Source organism: Chaetodon trifascialis, chromosome 13 (assembly GCF_039877785.1).
Source record: "Chaetodon trifascialis isolate fChaTrf1 chromosome 13, fChaTrf1.hap1, whole genome shotgun sequence".
NCBI lineage: Eukaryota > Metazoa > Chordata > Actinopteri > Chaetodontiformes > Chaetodontidae > Chaetodon > Chaetodon trifascialis.
Genome location: NC_092068.1, coordinates 25,287,477 through 25,303,878, shown reverse-complemented (window position 1 = coordinate 25,303,878; position 16,402 = coordinate 25,287,477). Strand labels below are relative to the sequence as shown.

General features: G+C 46.5%; 3 protein-coding genes and 2 non-coding genes across 6 annotated transcripts in view; 1 reads left to right on the top strand and 4 right to left on the bottom strand.

The window, feature by feature from the left end:
* Positions 1-1,513: 1,513 nt before the first annotated feature.
* Positions 1,514-6,594, bottom strand: LOC139341334 (clathrin heavy chain linker domain-containing protein 1-like). The gene is made up of 11 exons (XM_070977822.1): positions 6,391-6,594; positions 4,794-4,981; positions 4,532-4,620; positions 3,888-4,086; positions 3,424-3,539; positions 3,173-3,272; positions 2,982-3,088; positions 2,720-2,891; positions 2,437-2,639; positions 1,914-2,094; positions 1,514-1,712 (listed from the first exon to the last, which is right to left on the bottom strand). Exons 1-11 carry the CDS (start codon positions 6,592-6,594, stop codon positions 1,514-1,516), a joined length of 1,758 nt encoding a protein of 585 aa, XP_070833923.1.
* On the bottom strand, positions 5,256-5,329 carry trnat-agu (transfer RNA threonine (anticodon AGU)). Its single transcript has one exon. It is a non-coding gene; the product is annotated as a tRNA-Thr (tRNA).
* On the bottom strand, positions 5,663-5,736 carry trnat-agu (transfer RNA threonine (anticodon AGU)). The gene has a single exon. It is a non-coding gene; the product is annotated as a tRNA-Thr (tRNA).
* A 301-nt stretch (positions 6,595-6,895) lies between the features above and the next one.
* On the top strand, positions 6,896-10,003 carry rps27a (ribosomal protein S27a). Its single transcript, XM_070977827.1, has 6 exons — positions 6,896-6,961; positions 7,071-7,135; positions 7,559-7,613; positions 8,707-8,792; positions 9,490-9,621; positions 9,807-10,003. Exons 2-6 carry the CDS (start codon positions 7,088-7,090, stop codon positions 9,954-9,956), a joined length of 471 nt encoding a protein of 156 aa, XP_070833928.1. The 5' UTR covers positions 6,896-6,961; positions 7,071-7,087; the 3' UTR covers positions 9,957-10,003.
* Positions 10,004-11,716: 1,713 nt separating this feature from the next.
* The window catches only part of bmpr1aa (bone morphogenetic protein receptor, type IAa), a 47,045-nt gene continuing 42,359 nt past the window's right edge, over positions 11,717-16,402 (bottom strand). For both annotated transcript variants that reach the window (XM_070977823.1, XM_070977824.1), the window contains exons 10-13: positions 15,828-16,125; positions 15,429-15,604; positions 14,454-14,584; positions 11,717-13,674 (exon numbers count right to left, since the gene is read on the bottom strand). In XM_070977823.1, the coding sequence (XP_070833924.1) occupies positions 13,549-13,674; positions 14,454-14,584; positions 15,429-15,604; positions 15,828-16,125 (731 nt within the window). In that variant the 3' untranslated portion in view covers positions 11,717-13,548. The remainder of the gene's footprint in view (positions 13,675-14,453; positions 14,585-15,428; positions 15,605-15,827; positions 16,126-16,402) is intronic.

Here is a 16,402-nt window from a genome sequence, read left to right as displayed (position 1 = left end):
CCAAACGATGAAGAGCTGATCACAGACCAGCAGGACTGATCGTCTGAACCCTCCTAAAAAGTGTCTCTGCGTGACCTCCTTCATTGTTTGGGCTCCACGCATTGATCCTGAACGCTGGCAGACGGCAGGACGAAGGGCACTGAACACATCACGTTCCGCTCTGCGTTATTGATTGAGGTCACCGCAGAATAAAAGCTTCATTTCCAAACTTTGGCGGAACAGAGAGGATGCTGGGTAAACAGTGGGCCTCCTGTGGCTGCGGGCTCTGTTTATAGACTGGTGGGAGTCTGTTTGTTCACTGTGATGTGGCTCATCGAGGTCTGCGTCCACACAAAGGCCTCTCTGTTCGACCTGCTGAGTGTGTGTGTCGGCAGGCTTGTTGGACTTGTGAGGACTCGTGACAGGGACGAGCTTTATGAGGACACTCTGGAGGTCTTCATACCGCCTGCTGGACCGCCGCTTCAGATTAGAGCTGAACTGGGTCTGGGCTAAAGGTCGACTAAGGGTTAAAGTTCAGTTTAATAAGGGATAGACAATGAGTGGTGCAGTGCATGCTGGGATACATCCAGTTGAGAAAGTGACTAAAGAGCTGAAGCACTTCTTCCAGGCGGAGGTGGAAAGTAACTAAGTACATTTACTCAAGTAAACTTGAGTTTCATTTTTAGGTATTTGTACTTTACTTGAGTGTTTACATTTTTATGCTACTTATACTTTTACTTCATGTCAGAGGAACATTTTGCACGTTTTACTGCAGTAAATTTATTTAATGCCTTTAGTTACTTTGCAGAATCACATTAATAATACTAAATACTATAAACCCATAAAATGTGGTAGAATATTATAGATTACTGTAAGATACCAGTAATCAGCTGCAATCAGCCCGACTTTAAATCTAAATTACTCTGTAATGAGCAATTCTGCATGAGTACTTTTACCTTTGGTACTTGAAGTACATTTTCATGCTAGTACTTTGTACTTTTATCATTTTTAATGAAGGACTTTTACTTGTAACTGAGTATTTGTACAGTTAAAACATCAGTGAGAGTCAGTACTTCTTCCACCTCTGCTTCCAGGTCACCTTCTGTTCTACTCACTTTGAGTATTCATCAGAGTGAGTCTGACCTGTTTGTCAGCCTCAGTCTGTGACTCTGCTCGCCACCTGCTGGTCATCAGCTGTCACTGTCTCACATTTTTACCTGAGTCATTTCACAGACCCCAACCCACACTGAAAGGTCAAAGGTCACTGAGATGACCGAGGAACGATGTGATCAGGCAGGTCTGTGATCATCATGGTGGCCCAGACTGATAGTTGTCACTGGATTAGTGATTTTTCTTTGTGTGGTTCTGCTTCGGTGGCCTGGTTCAGTTTTCAACATGTGAACACTGAAAGTCCCCGAAAGCTTTTTGGATTTGATGCTTTCGAGTTATTTTAGAAGAAACAGGCGACTCTGCAGCTGATGTTTGCTGCTCTGTGGGAGCTGTGGCGTCACCCAGCAGACCTTCAGCTTCATTTTCACAGGAAGACGTGATCCATGAGCCGAGCTCCCTCCAGGTCCGGGGACAGGACTCTGGTCCCAGCCTGGTCCAGCAGAGTGGACAGGACGGCCTGGGTCAGGTCAGCCCGGTTCAGATCGGAGCACAGCGACGCCACGCTGGTCCAGACGTCCACGGAAGAGCCGCTGTCCTCCAGGATCACCTCCTCCAACGCTCCTGAGACGACACACAGCGAGGTCAGAGGTCACCTCAGGTCAGGTGGTGTGTTGGTTGAGATTTCCTGCCCTGTGCTGATCTTCATCATTACACTTTCACATCACACTCTGACGACATTCACGGCCGTGTTTTCCTGAAAGTTCTCCGTACAAACACACGAAGGAACACCTGACATGTGGCGCCTCACCCCAAAGTCAAAGTGTTTACCTCGACTGACGAAGCTGTCCAGGAGCTGCAGAGCTAGCTCCTGCTGCTGAGGGTCCGCCAGCAGAGTGGAACAGGCCACGCCCACTGACAAGATGGCCACCTGGCGCCGCTGAGGCTCCGTCAACAGCTGGAGGAGGGAGAGGCTGGGCGAGCGACATAGAACCCACATACAGTCCTCTGAGAGAGAGAGAGAGAGAGAGAGACTCATACACTGATTATTGTGTGAGTTTTAAAACGCACACACACACACACACACACACACACACACACACACACACACACACACACACACACACACACACACACACACACTCTCTGAAAACTAATCAGTGTATCTTCAGGACGTCTGTCTCTGTTTTACGGCGAGTCGTCGAGTCTCTTCAGTCTGACAGACGACAGGCGACGTTCAGTGTCATTAGCTTCAATCACCAACCAAATGAAAAATCAATGGAGGTATTGATCGGCGCTGCCGTCCTGCTGGTCTTCAGGCTCACAGGTCAGACTTTCATTGACACACACCTGCTGTGAGGTCCCTGCAGCGGCTCATGAACTCGGCGGCGCTGTGGATCAGGCCTCTCCTGCACATGCTCAGTGCGGTCTTCCTGCGCAGCCCGCAGGCCTCGTAGGCGACGGTGGTCAACGCCAGACACGTGTCGGCCACGCCGGGGTTCTTCTGAGCATGCTCAGTCAGGACGTCGCCCAGGTCCTCAGAGAAGGTGAGTCTGGAGGGAGGATGAAGACTGTAGAGACCTGAAGAGCAGCAGCGATCATACGAACAGTTCAGATCCAGTGTCGTGTTCACCTGTTGTGGGCGACAGCGTGGACGGCGAGCTGCGTGGCGCCGTGCTGCAGGACACAGCGGACAGCCTCCAGGGAGAGAGCGGCCGACAGCCGGTCGCCGGCCGAGACGGTTGTGAGCAAGGCCTGGAAGAAGAGCAGGAGAGGGGGGACGGCGCCCGGGGGCCCCGTCACACCTGAGAGAGACAGGTGTACAGGAATACAAATTTGTACTTCAGCGCAGTACTCGCATGAACGTGCAGCTGCCGTCTGTGTACGTTTCTCACCTTTAAACATCTCCATGATGTCGAGGCTCCTCAGGACTCCTCGAGGAGATCTGGCAGCGAGGAGAGCAGCGTCCTCATACTGAGCTGAATCAAAGAGCTCCATAAACCTGACAGGGAGGAGGACAGACAGAGACGAGGTCCAGAGAGAGTCTTCAGAGCTCAGATAAACTGATCAGACCTGAACGCAGCACCTGTCCAGGTAATCTGTCAGGAGTCTGGACTCGTCCACGCCTGTCGGCTCGTCGTCCTCAAACAGCTCCGCGTCGATGCTGCGGGCGTCTTCATCCGTCGCTGCAGGACAAACAGCAGGAGGCTGGAGTTAAAGCACCGTGACGCCTTCACTGACCTCCTGTGTTTACGTTCCCCTGAACACATCACCAAGTATCGAGGCAGGTTCCGTTAAATTTCATCTTTTGATTGCAGAAGTGTCTCAGTGTCTCACTGTTTGGCTGTCTGACGTTCTCCAGGGTGGAACCCAGGAGCTCCTCCAGAGGAACCTGCTGCTTCTCGGCCTCCCAGCCGGACAGACGGCCGGACACGAACGTGAGACGCTCGTATCTGTAGACAGACGGACGAGCAAACAGCAGCGGAGACAGAGAGAGGAACATGTTTGCATTCTCCTTTGACGTCTTTGAGCCAAACGTCACGAGTTATAACCCATGAAACATTTTTATCTTCGGAATTGAAACACATTCAATTCATACCAGAATTTCAACAGAACTGGCACCAAAGCTGGACAAACTGGGCAAACTGGGGTCCTTTATGAGGAAACTGATTCAAATGTAGAGATCAGCTGTATATTAAATTCAATCTGATGTTACCTTCCTCCTTTATTTCCCTCCAGGTGTTTCTGGCCTGTATTTTCACATACTTTCCTGAAAACTGTTTCAGTGGCTCTGCTCTTACAGGACTTTCAGTCGGTCGTTCTCGGTGCTCAGCTGGTCTCTGCGGTGCTCGGCGGCCTGCAGCGTGGCGTCCAGCTCGTCTTTGACCTCCAGAGAGACGCTGTGACGCTTCCTGTCCAGCAGAGCAGCTCTCTGGGCTTCGAGATGCTTCAGATGTCGGTCCAGAGCCTCTGGATCCTCTGACTCAGCCACCGTCAAACCTGGGAGACGAGACGTGGACGAGGTGATACAGAGTGAACAATGAGCCCCTCAGTACTGACAGACAGAAAGACCCCACCTCTCCTTCATAGAAGCAAGACACCCACACTGAGACATTAAGCTGTCTAATTTAAAAAAGTTAAGATTTCTGTACACATTAGTGTTCAGGTGGTTTTGTTGTGAGGAAATGTTAATTTATTTCATTTCTGGGACAAATTTGGGAGGTTCTGAAGGACATTTTCCTGTTGGTGGTCGTGTGTTAGATGACGTCTGTCTCTGTTTGCATGCAGCCAACACTGCAGAGACACTGGAGTCTGTATTAAACGACTGCTTCCATTCAGATGAACGGTTACGTGAACTGTCTTGTTTTTGTACAGAAAGCTGGTGAATGTTTCCAACACTTAACACAGTTTATTCACAGGGCCAAAGTATCAGCATCAGGGGTACCAGGTATCCATGTGCTCTGTCCTCTGGATGATTTCTGCCTCCTGATCTCCTCCTGAACTTCTGCTGTGTCCCTCTGAAGGACAAAGATTCTGGAAAGAGACGAAGACAAACAGCCGGTCAAGTCTTTTTCCACATGAAAGACGTGTTCAAACCTTCAGAAAATAGGTTTTCAGGGTCTTCAACAAAATGTCCTCACTGTCCTCACAAAGATATCACAATAACACACACACACACACACACACACACACACACACACACACACCTCTCCCTCAGCTGGGCGGCTCGTCTCTGGCAGGTAATCAGGGATTTGGGGTGTGACGTGGAGGCCGCCACAGCTCGCTGAGCTGTTCTGGCCTCATCCTCCCTCCTCTGCAGCGCCCTGATGACATCATCATAGCCCGACTTTATGGTCAGCAGAAGTCTCCTGTAGGTCGTCGCTCGTGCAATCACCTGTAAGAAGATTCAGTCATCCGGGTCATGATTAGAGTCAGAGGGTTAGGAGTCACCTGAGGACAGGTGTGAATGCTTCTTAGATCTGGAGCATGTAGGTGGTGTTCTTACATGAACATCCTCCTTCACTCCTCTTCCAAACCATCTGTCTTCTCTGTGCAAAATACACCTATCATTGTCCTCCAATCAGTGTCCCTTATGTCTCAGGTGGAGGTGAACTATAAAGCATAAAGCATTGGTCTGTGTGTGGACGTCATGTCTGATCTTCACAGTGAGGCACTGCTGGGACTTGAACCCAGGATCTCCTGTTTACTAGACAGGCGCTTTGACCAGCTAAGCCACAGCGCCTCTGCTGCCTGTGGCCAAGGAGTTTGTTAACTGAGGACGAAAGGAAGACTTCCTGATGAGCCGTCTCTGTAGCTGTAGCTGAGGTGAAATTACAATAAGCGTAAGAGGTTTTAGACAGAAATAATTTCAAGTCAGGTTTTACGTCAGTGTGGATTTTTGTCTTTGATTTGTAAAAAAAAAAAAAAACATCCATGATGTTCAGGTCAAATTTAAAGCCAAATGTTTTAAATAAAAAAACTTGTTGGAGGAAATCATCCCATAAACAACCATGTGGCTTTGGTTGAAGGTGAGGCGCTGATGATGACAACAGATGAAGCAAAGCATTCATTAATGAGGCACTGCTGGGATTTGAACCCAGGATCTCCTGTTTACTAGACAGGCGCTTTAACCAACTAAGCCACAGCGCCTCTGTGAGCTTACAGTGCTCTGATATCAAAGATTCAATCATATCAAAGACATCTCTGAGAAACATTTCCGTCCTCAGCTAAAAGGCTTCTTCAGCTCTGACTGACTGACCAGGTGCTGGATCATTCGTGCTTCTGGATGCTGTAATGATGTTTGTTGAGTGTCCTGAGGCCATGTGTAAATTGGAATATGGGGCTAGAACAGTGACTTTAAATTTTGGCATCGGAGATAAAAATTAGCATTGGAAAAGGAAACTTCATCATTGTCAATTTTCACACTTTGCCTTTTATAACTGAACAGAGCAGATACTATGTGGTAAAATAAACTGGACACAGCCAGGCTAGCTGTTTCCCTTCGTTTCAAGTCTTTATGCTAAGCTAAGCTAAATGGCTGTTGGCTCTAGCTTCGTATTTACCGACCATCTTTCATCTAACTCAGCAAATAAAACAAACATATTAACGACGTTTCCCCCAAATGTTGAACTGTTCCTTAGATAGAAAGCGACCTTATAAACCGCCAACTTTATTTTTAAGAGCCTGGCAACTCATAATGTATTACTGGTTTGTAATAAATCATCAATCAAACCTTAATAAACGATGCCTTTTTAGAAAGTAGTAGTGAAATATCTCCCCATCGTACGTGGAGACAGTAGATACCTGACTGAACACAGAGCGGTAGACGCTGTACCGGAGCGGGTCCGGGCCTTCCTCCGGACACTGCAGGTACTGCTTCTCATGCCCAATAAACTCATACAGAGACTGGAAAAACCTCTCATCGCTCTCACATATCAAAATGTTGGGTGTTGAATGCCTGTCTTCTTTTCCTGAAGATGAACTGTTTGAGTTCGGTGGCTCACACATTGTTATTTCCACTAACTTTCCCTCTCCACACTGAAGCCTCTGGTTTGACTCTCGACCGGGAGACCGTCTTTCTAAAAACTCCCGTTACTATGGTTACTCTGAAAGTGAACCTGGGAGTTAAGGTTTTCAAAAGTTTGGTGTATTCTTTAAATATACTAAATTATGTGTCGTAACATAATTTTTAGGCTAACATTAATATAGATACGGTTGACAAAAGGACGCTAAACGACCCCAAAATCGAACGATTGTAAATATTTTCGATCAGGCACGATGACCGTTACCTACTCCGTGCAAATGCGGGCAGAAAACCCCGTCGCTCGCTCCGAAAGCCCTCTTCTCATGATCCGCCATTAGGAGTGAACCTGTGGTAAGATCGTGCTCTGTGTTTTATGAAGTTATTGTCAAAAATAACGATATTTAAGAGAATGTTTCACCACAAACAACAAGGTTAAAGCTTTATGTGTGTTCCCGTGTAGGTGGGTTGAACGCCAGGATGCAGATTTTCGTCAAGACCCTCACGGGGAAGACTATAACCCTCGAGGTGGGTGAGACGGACTGTGATGGAGGGATGCGGCGTTCAGTGACAGAATTTACTTCACTTCACTACTTAACAAATTAGGATGAAATGTCACATTTAATCTCATTAATAGTCATCTGTCAACTTCTGTGGCGCTAGTATATGTTTGAACTCTACTAAAGTGGGTGTCATGCACTGGTACGTTTATAGCTAAGCTAACTGTTAGCTGCTAGCAGTTACCCAAAGCACGTTAAACACGTGTTGCAGACATCAGCCGATTTAACGGGACCGTGTTATCTTCACGAAGTGTCCAACAACGTCTCGTACCGAGTTATAATTACATGTCTATGTTACGGATACGTTTTGAGAGTTTGTACCCAACATGTGACCGTAGCTTTGACCGGAAGAGCGTGTCCTGGCTGATCTGACTTCTGTTATTTTTTCCAGGTTGAGCCTTCAGACACCATCGAAAATGTCAAGGCTAAGATCCAGGACAAAGAGGGTGAGTTACAGAGGGGCTTGATTTGTTTATGTGCTTCTTTGATGGCAGATTGAGACAGAATGAGATGAGGAATCAGTGAATTACTCAGCAAACCTTCTTTCTGAAGCACAGATATCAAAGTAACGTAGCTTCTTAAATGTGAGGAACTACGTGTTTTTATATCTTTGTAAACTTTGTGTCTTTGGATTTTGGGCTAATCAAACATTTGAAGGCGTCCCATTGAGCTGTGGGGAATGAAAACAGTCTTCAATACTTCATATTACTTATGGACAAAACTATTGAATAATACTCATGAGAGCAGCTTCCTGTCAGTTAATGGCCCATAATGGTTTTAATGCACAACTTGATAATTGTTGGTCTTTGTAAAACAACAATCAGTGTTGCGTTTATCAGTTTGTGTTTTCTCATGTGGAGGCTAACATCTGGTTTCCTTCGGTTTTTCTGAGTAACAGACAAAGTTTTACACGTTTTTCTTGACGGCACCACGTTCTGTTCATCACATTCAGTCTTCACTGAAGCTTTGAGTTTATACTGAAGCTCGTTCTGCTGCATCGTCTTCAATACGTTTAGTCAGATTCAGTCTGTTTGACATCTCTGAAAAGGTTTAGCTGCACTAAAATTGAAGACCTTTCTGGGTTTGAACACAGTTTGGCTGCTCGGTTGGTTTGAAACGGCTTTAATGAACAATTAATGGTTCAATTCAAGTGTTAAAGTAAAAACATCTGAGGAGAAAAGAGATTAAATGTAACAAAAGGGGCTGTCATAACAATAAACCAGTAGGATTAATTTGCTGAATATGAGGTGATTTTGATGGGTTGAAATTCCTGAAATGGTTCATATTTCAGAGGTAATTGTTCAACTTAAAGTCTCAATAAGAATGAAGCAAACTGGAAACCAGTGAAGTTGTGAATGATGCGTCCAGCAAATACTCAGATTTGTAACTGGATTTTTTTATTGCTTGGATAAAATTTATTTATTTATATTGTGTGTTTTAGGTTTAAATGAATAAAACACAGCTGTTGGATGATGATGATGTGTTTGTTGACCTGGTCGGTCCAGTGCTGGTGTTGATGTGCTGGTTTCTCGTCTGCAGGTATCCCTCCTGATCAGCAGAGGTTGATCTTCGCTGGAAAGCAGCTGGAGGACGGACGCACGCTGTCCGACTACAACATCCAGAAGGTGAGCGGAGAGCAGGAGACTGCAAACCAACAAACTGAAAGTTGTGCTCGTGTTCAGAAGCTGCTTCTGTCCGGTCTGAATCTAACTGTTAAACTCCAGCAGAGAGCAAAAATCATGTTCTTGACCTCAGGGTGCGAAATGGAAGAAAAGACAGGAATGTTAGTTTAAAACCTTAAAAACATGAGCCGACATTATCAATGAAACGTGCAGGAATAAGTGACATTATGTCAAAACATCTTTGTGTTCGAGGTGTTAGCATGCTAACTATGCTAACTATCCTGTCTTATAGTAACACTTCACTTCAAGAGTCGAGTTTGTTTCATGAGTCCTCTCAGCTTTAGTGCAATAATTCTAACAAAATCATCTCAAATGAACTGTTCTTCCACCCGTTTTCCTTATTACGCAGAAAAATAACATCTGTTAACAGAGCTAAGAGTTTAACTCGTTAACTCGTCTTAAAACACATTTCGTTCAAAGTCAACGGAAGCAAAACTCACCTGAACCTTCTTTGTTTGTCTCCACTGTTCAAACGATCACCAGCTCTGGTTTCATTCAGACCTGAAAGTATTCAGCCGTGTGCCATCTGTGCCGAACCATGCTAACTTTGACCTCCTTCACGGGAGCTGCACTGTTTCTGCTCGACACACACGATGAGGCTCCAACTGTTAAATGTTGAGCTTCTCCTCCTCTTCCTCAGGAGTCCACCCTGCACTTGGTGCTGAGGCTGCGTGGTGGTGCCAAGAAGAGGAAGAAGAAGTCTTACACCACCCCCAAGAAGAACAAGCACAAGAGGAAGAAGGTCAAGCTCGCTGTGCTGAAGTACTACAAGGTACGAACACCGGAGTCTTAAAGCCTGTTTAATGCTGTTCAGTATCAGATGCTTTTAATCTGAAGGAGCCGCATGTGGACGTTCAGACATGTAGTCAAACACGGTGCATCCAATTTATGATTGCAGTCATAAATCAGCTTTAATCCGAGAACTCTGAACTCCAGCTGGAAATGTTTTGTCTCCAGGTCGACGAGAACGGTAAAATCCACCGGCTGAGGCGCGAGTGTCCCGCTGACGAGTGCGGCGCCGGCGTCTTCATGGCGAGCCACTTCGACCGTCACTACTGCGGGAAGTGCTGCCTCACCTACTGCTTCAACAAGCCTGAGGACAAGTAGACAGGGACAGACTGAAGGGCGTCAATAAAGACAAATGTTTGCCACAACTCAGAGACTCTGTGTTTGATCTGAAGGTGAATTTACTGACAGTCGGTCGGGTGGTAACAGCTGTGCAGCGTTGACTTCTGACCAGCTCACAGTCGTACAGTTACAACACCTTTCATCTGGTAATAAAGCTTTCCAGGAATTATTCTGTATCATGATAGAGCAGCTGAACACTATTCCAAACAAATGTATTTATGACTCTTCGTCATCGGGCAGATTTCTCACTAAAATTATGTCGGCTGAATTTTTTTTTTCCATAGGAACAATAATGAAAAATTGTAGACCAAATTAAGTTACACTGACAGAAGACTTAAAGCTACTCCCTTTGTTGGTTTGTGTCACTGCTGCCTGATGGTCCAGAGTTTAACTGGTCTGAAAAACAATCAGTCACATCAGGGTTATTTTACGGCCTCCGGGCTGATGGAGCCACTCCTGCGCTGTAAATACATTTACTCAAGTAATTTCTACTTCCTGGTACACAAGTTTTACAATTCAGAGCAGATATTGTGCTTTTTACTCTTCAGCTACTAGAATCCAGATTCACATTATTGCAAAATCCAACCAACACTTAAGAAAACTGAGAGTTGTATCCATAAAGCTTTATTGATCACAAACTATCCCACACGATATAAATTTGGACCCAAATCCAAGTATTTGTCATTTTAGAGTGATTAATACATTAATGCAGTCAGTATGAACCAGTGTACAGAGTACTTACGGTATTTAAAGTAGAGCTTTAAATGCAGTGTTTCTACGCTGAGTACTTATTACGTATACAACTGGATACGTCATTTTCATTGATTGCTAGTTACTAAATTGAGGGCAATTTCTGGGCCCCAGAAGTCTGAATGTGATTAAAACACCACGAACTGATCTGCGCTGAGGCCGTCAAAAGTTTCACGTGACCGTCACTACATTTCCCATCATGCAGTGCGGTGACACTGCAGGTGACACTGAAACGTTCATTCTCATGATAGTTTCTACTTTTCATTCTGACCTGTTATCTTTTCAGAACATAGCATTAGCATTAGCAAGCTAACAGCTTGCTTCGCACTAATGTTAACTTCGCACTAATGTTAGCGGTTAACTTCTGTCAGTTAAACCTCCTCAGCCCTCATTTCCTGTCCACATCCTGCTGTCTGATGTTGGACAGTAAGGACCAGGGCCAGGTCTCCTCTGAGCCGGTCGAAACACTGCAGCGTTGGACTACCTGAATTCACCTGAGATAACAAACCTGTACGTAACCAGTCCAGATCTGAAGCTCCTGATCTGAAGGACCAGGTCCCTGTGACGCGTCCAGCTGCTCCACAGAGCTCACTGACGTCCTGTCTGTGGACCAGCAGCAGAACAGGTGAGACAGCGGCTCATCAAGCTGCTGTCTGCCATCGAGTCAGTGAACTCAGCATCACGTTAAGCAAACAGGAGAGACAAACATTAAAATCCACGTTTATTAAGACCTGGACTGAAGCTGCTGTCCAGTCTGAATCCTGCCCGCAGAGTTTAGAGATACAAAATCATTTAGGACATTTATTTTATCTCATAGCTTTGACTGAAGTAAAAATATTTGCCACAGTTTCTTTATTTTGACCCTATTTTTATCCGTTGTCGCTCATTAGGTTTTCCTCTTTGTGGCAGACACGAGCTTCCGTACATCAACCAAACAACAGATGAGCGGGTGAAAGAAGACGCGCTGACGCTGTGACATTGTGTACTAAAATAAGGTTATTTACTTAAAAATCGTTACATTGGACAGACTGTATACAGAGTTTTCATTTCCTTGGTAAACTCATAAGGCACCGAACCAGATGCTGTACAAAACAACAACACCACCGAAAAACAAAAAGACATTAAAGATTTACATATTAGAGATTATTCCTATACTGGGCTTCTCTTGCATATTTATTACAGAGGAAACACTAAGTTACTGCTCTTAAATAGCTACTGTATGAACGGTTAGCTTAATCCTCTCTCTCTCTCTCTCACACACACACACACACACACACACACACACACACACACACACACACACACACACACACACGCACACGCTCTCTCTCTCACACACACGATTTGAGCGAGCGTGCACACGGAGCCGACACGTGCACGTCGTCCTGCTGCTGAGGAGAGAAAACCAACACAAACATTTAAAGGAACAGTCCAACAGTCTCAATAAATCCTCTTTTTCATCCACAGAGGTCCAACGTGTGTTTAGCGTAGCTTAGCACAAAGACTGGAAGCAGGGGAAAACTGCTAGCATACATCTGCTGCTAACATCGCAACATCTCACTTTTAGTTTCCAAACCTGTTCGATAAACCAGATTAAACTAATGAACCAAAGAGATCTGGAAGTTAGAGGTGGATTTTTTTCCTCTCTTTTGGTAGTGCTAGGCTAACAGTTTCCCTCTGCTGCCAGTCTTTGTGCTAAGCTAGGCTAACCACATCTAGACAGTTTCCCAAATAAAATTAAATATTTCTTGATTTTAATGCAGTAAAAAGAAAAAAATGACTGTTATTTTGGAACAAATGAATCTCAGACAGCCAATCAGGATACTCAGTTAAACTTTAACAAATGTTTCTCGAAGTCAGAAGTAATCTGATTGGACGGGGGCAACCTCAGTGGGCGGGGCTAAAGTTAATCTACGTACTGTTTCAGAAAAGCTGAGTGACAGACACAACAAGAACAACCCTGATCAAGAGTTGAATGGTGATTAAAGAGTGGCGCCCCCTGGCTGGAGGGTTGGCACTCTGCTCCTTTGGCTCCACCCACTGAGGCCTGACTCATCCAATCAGATTCTTCAGCAGCTCCACCTCTTTGTGACTTATATACGATCTGGTGAGACAGACAGACACGAACCAGGATGAGGACAGACAGACAGACAGGACGGGAGACGTCTCCGTAGCGACTCCGTTGTCTCCTGCGAACGTCTCTGAGGAGTCGGCTGGACGTCAACACCACTGCAGCATAGTGTTCTGGTCTTTTACATCTTCTCATGAGTAGGCACGGCATCTAATGATAACATTTATTTACACATTAAAATTCACATATTATAATAGTACCTTATTTTTTATAATTAACTCTACTTTAGAGTGGAGATATATTTCAATATGGCAGGAGAGCTCAGTCCTGAAGAGAAATAACAACAAAAATTGGCATTTGTAGCGTTTTGAAACAGGCAGAAGTGGAGGAGGCGAGGCCGCTCCTCCTCCCGCCTCCACAGGAAGTCCTCGTCCACATTATCGTCTCGTTTGGCTTTCACAGAAAGCGTCACACCGGGAGGAGGAGGAGGAGGAGAAAGGACTCCATGTTTGTTTCCAGGCTGCTCCTGGAGGAAGGAGGAGGAGACGCACAGTTCGGCCCTGAGGCGGGTCCTTTTCTTATCTCCCAACTTCTCCTCCTCTTCCTCCTCCTGATGAAGAGTGATGAACTGAGCCTGGGGAGGCCGGTCTGGTCCGATCCGGTCCAGTCCAGGTCAGGTCGAACGTGTTCTGGGTTCGGGAGAATCTGGCGGCGCTGGGACGAGGGGGAGGAGGATGAGGAGGAGGGCAGTCAGATCTTGATGTCCTGGGACTCCACCATCTTGGCGAGCGTCTTCTTCACTCTGAGGATGGTGAGGCGGGAGGCGGGGTTATGAGCCCAGCACTCTGACATCAGCTTCAGCATGGCCCGAAGACACTGCGGACACACACACACACACACACACACACACGCACACGCACACGCACACAGATAGACAAACATTATTCAGGGGACAGGAAGTCGTCTGAGACCAACCACAGAAACCCTCTGTTCTGCTTTAAGATAAGATTAAGTTAAGATAATGCCTCATTGATCCCCACAGGAGGACACTGGGCTCCAGAGGAGCTGATCACGTCACGGCTCACAGATGAAAAACAGGCCTGTGGTTCAACAAACCAGGAAACCACACCGTCCTCCTTCAGCCATGCTAGCAGCTAAATGCTAACATCAGTAGGCTAACACGATCGTTATGACAGTGCTAACATGCGGATGCTAAGCAGTTTAACATGTTCATCAATCTTAGTTAAGCATTGTAGTATGCTAACATGAGCTCATTAGCAGTAGACACAGTCCAGCTGAGGCTGATGGGAATGTGGTCAGTTCTGCAGGTGTTTAGTCATAAAACAAAGTGCTGGACACATTCAAATGTCGACCTGATGATGGCGCTAGAGGACAAGTCAAAGGATCCTCAGTAGGATTCATCCTCTGGGGATTAATACTCTCTGAACCACATTTTGTGCCGAACCAGGTCCTTCTCACCAGCTGTGCTTTGTGTTTGGTGCTAATTAGCAAATATTAGCATGCTAACAAGCTGAACTGGTTGTACCTGTTAAAGATCAACATGTTAGCATTGTCACTTTGATCATGTTAGCATGAGGATGTTGGCCTTTAGCTAAAAGCACTGCTGTGGGGTCTTCTGGGGTCTGTGGTCTCACCTCGTCACTGTTCCAGCGGTTGGACACTGTGGGCCGCAGACCTTTAACACAAACCACCTCCAGCATGTCCTCATAGGAGGGGTCAGAGGGCACCATCTCATAGTACGGCAGCTGGTAGTCTTCCACGATACCTGAGCAGAGAGACAGTGACACAAACCGGCGTTAACTCACCTGAAAAAACGTTTCCTCACTGGGCTGAACGTCTCAAGAAGTCAAAGGAAAAGTTTAGTTAGAGTCAGAGCTGAAGCACACGGGAGCATTCGTCTGGATTTGTTCATAAACAAACTTGGAATATTCTCGTTTACAGGATGTGACTGGTCTCATCAGACGGACTCGACCAGCTGAACCGACTGCAATAACGCTTTCCACCAGCAGGCGGAGCCACCAGTACATCTCATTAAACTGGAGTTCTGCTCTGTGCTCATCTGATCAGACAGGAAACAGCTGACAATTATTTAGAAATATTAAACCTTCTGAATATCACAGCAGAGTACTGAGCCACAGGACATCTCTGCTGGCCAATCACAGCAGAGTATTCAAACCCTGGAATAACAAATCATCAGCTGACTGCAGTTTGGACTCCTGACGTCTGATTCCTTCTGATCTTTGAAGAATACTTAAAAGGATCACATTCACTTCCCACAATGCACTGGGAGTTATCAGGATCACATGACCTTAGCGACTCCTTCATCAGCAGCCATGTTTTCAACGTGTTCGTCTCCAAACTGGAACAACTTCTGTTCACTTTCAGCTACTTTTCACTTTTCTTTCGATTGACTGATCAATCATCTGATCGCTGTGGCGACTCACACCAATGTGAAACCCTGCTTGTGTGTTCAAACCCTCAGTGGCCACTTTATTAGGGACGCCTGTTCAGTCAATAAACCGTTCTGCCATAAATAAACCTGACACCTGTAACGTTCAGGTCGTTTTGACGCTGTCACACATGATGCGTGTATGTGAGTGTACGCGTACCTCCGGTCACACAGCGCCTGGCCATCTCCCAAATGACGAGGCCGTAGCTGTACATGTCGGCCATGATGTAAGCCTGGAAGTGGTTCTTGTTGAGGCTCTCATCCAGGACCTCGGGGGCCATGTAGCGCCGCGTCCCCACCCGAGTGCTCAGAGGGATGTCCACCTCGTTAGTGTCGCTGCGGCAACAGAAATGACAGTGATGTCCAATCAGTGCCAAATCAGAACCAAAAATTAAACACCATTAAACTCCCAAATTTCTCATTTTTGGGAGAAAACTGGACTGGAGACGCTGCTGCCTGACATAATAAATATAGTGAGCCAATTTGAGGATTTAAATGCAGGTGAGTCTCCGTCCTGTGCAGGAGCGCAATGCTGATAACGTGCTGAAAAGCAGCGCACCTGTTGAACTTGACGGCGAGGCCGAGGTCGGCGATGCAGCAGGTGCCGTTCTTCTTGATCAGGATGTTCTTGCTCTTCAGGTCTCGGTGGGCGATGGCCGGTTTGCCCTGCGTGCCGTAGATCTCGGTGTGCAGGTGGCAGAGGCCGCAGGCGGCAGAGAACGCCAGGCGCAGCAGGGACTGCGTGTCCAGCGTGGTCAGCTTCAGGTAGTCGTACAGAGAGCCGTTCTCGTGGTAGTCGGTGATGAGGAAGAGCTGCGTGAAGGCGCCCGTGCCCTTGATGTCGGCGGCAATGAAGCCTGCGGGAGGGAGACGATGGACAGGTCAGATCGCCGCTGATGAGGAAAATGACACAAAGACTGCAGCGTGTTCGCTCAGAGTTCATCCAGGTCATCCTAGACGTTACAGAGGATTACTCCTGCAGACGGTCTGTGCATCTGCAGCACGAGAGGACGCAACAAGTCTGTTAGAGAGCGACACTGAGGAACAATCTGCCGCACGTACACACACACACGCACACACACGCACACACACGCACACACACGCGCACACACACACACACACACACACACACAC

What these genes read in the sequence shown, in the direction of transcription:
- LOC139341334 (XM_070977822.1), bottom strand. Translation starts at nt 6,594, where the DNA reads ATGTGTGAGCCACCGAACTCAAACAGTTCATCTTCAGGAAAAGAAGAC. An exon ending in CTGACAGATTACCTGGACAG is followed by an intron (nt 3,089 to 3,172) that starts GTGCTGCGTTCA and finishes CCTCCCTGTCAG; the next exon opens with GTTTATGGAGCTCTTTGATT. An exon ending in CATCATGGAGATGTTTAAAG is followed by an intron (nt 2,892 to 2,981) that starts GTGAGAAACGTA and finishes TGTCTCTCTCAG; the next exon opens with GTGTGACGGGGCCCCCGGGC.
- rps27a (XM_070977827.1), top strand. Translation starts at nt 7,088, where the DNA reads ATGCAGATTTTCGTCAAGACCCTCACGGGGAAGACTATAACCCTCGAG. An exon ending in GGAAGACTATAACCCTCGAG is followed by an intron (nt 7,136 to 7,558) that starts GTGGGTGAGACG and finishes TATTTTTTCCAG; the next exon opens with GTTGAGCCTTCAGACACCAT. An exon ending in TAAGATCCAGGACAAAGAGG is followed by an intron (nt 7,614 to 8,706) that starts GTGAGTTACAGA and finishes TCTCGTCTGCAG; the next exon opens with GTATCCCTCCTGATCAGCAG.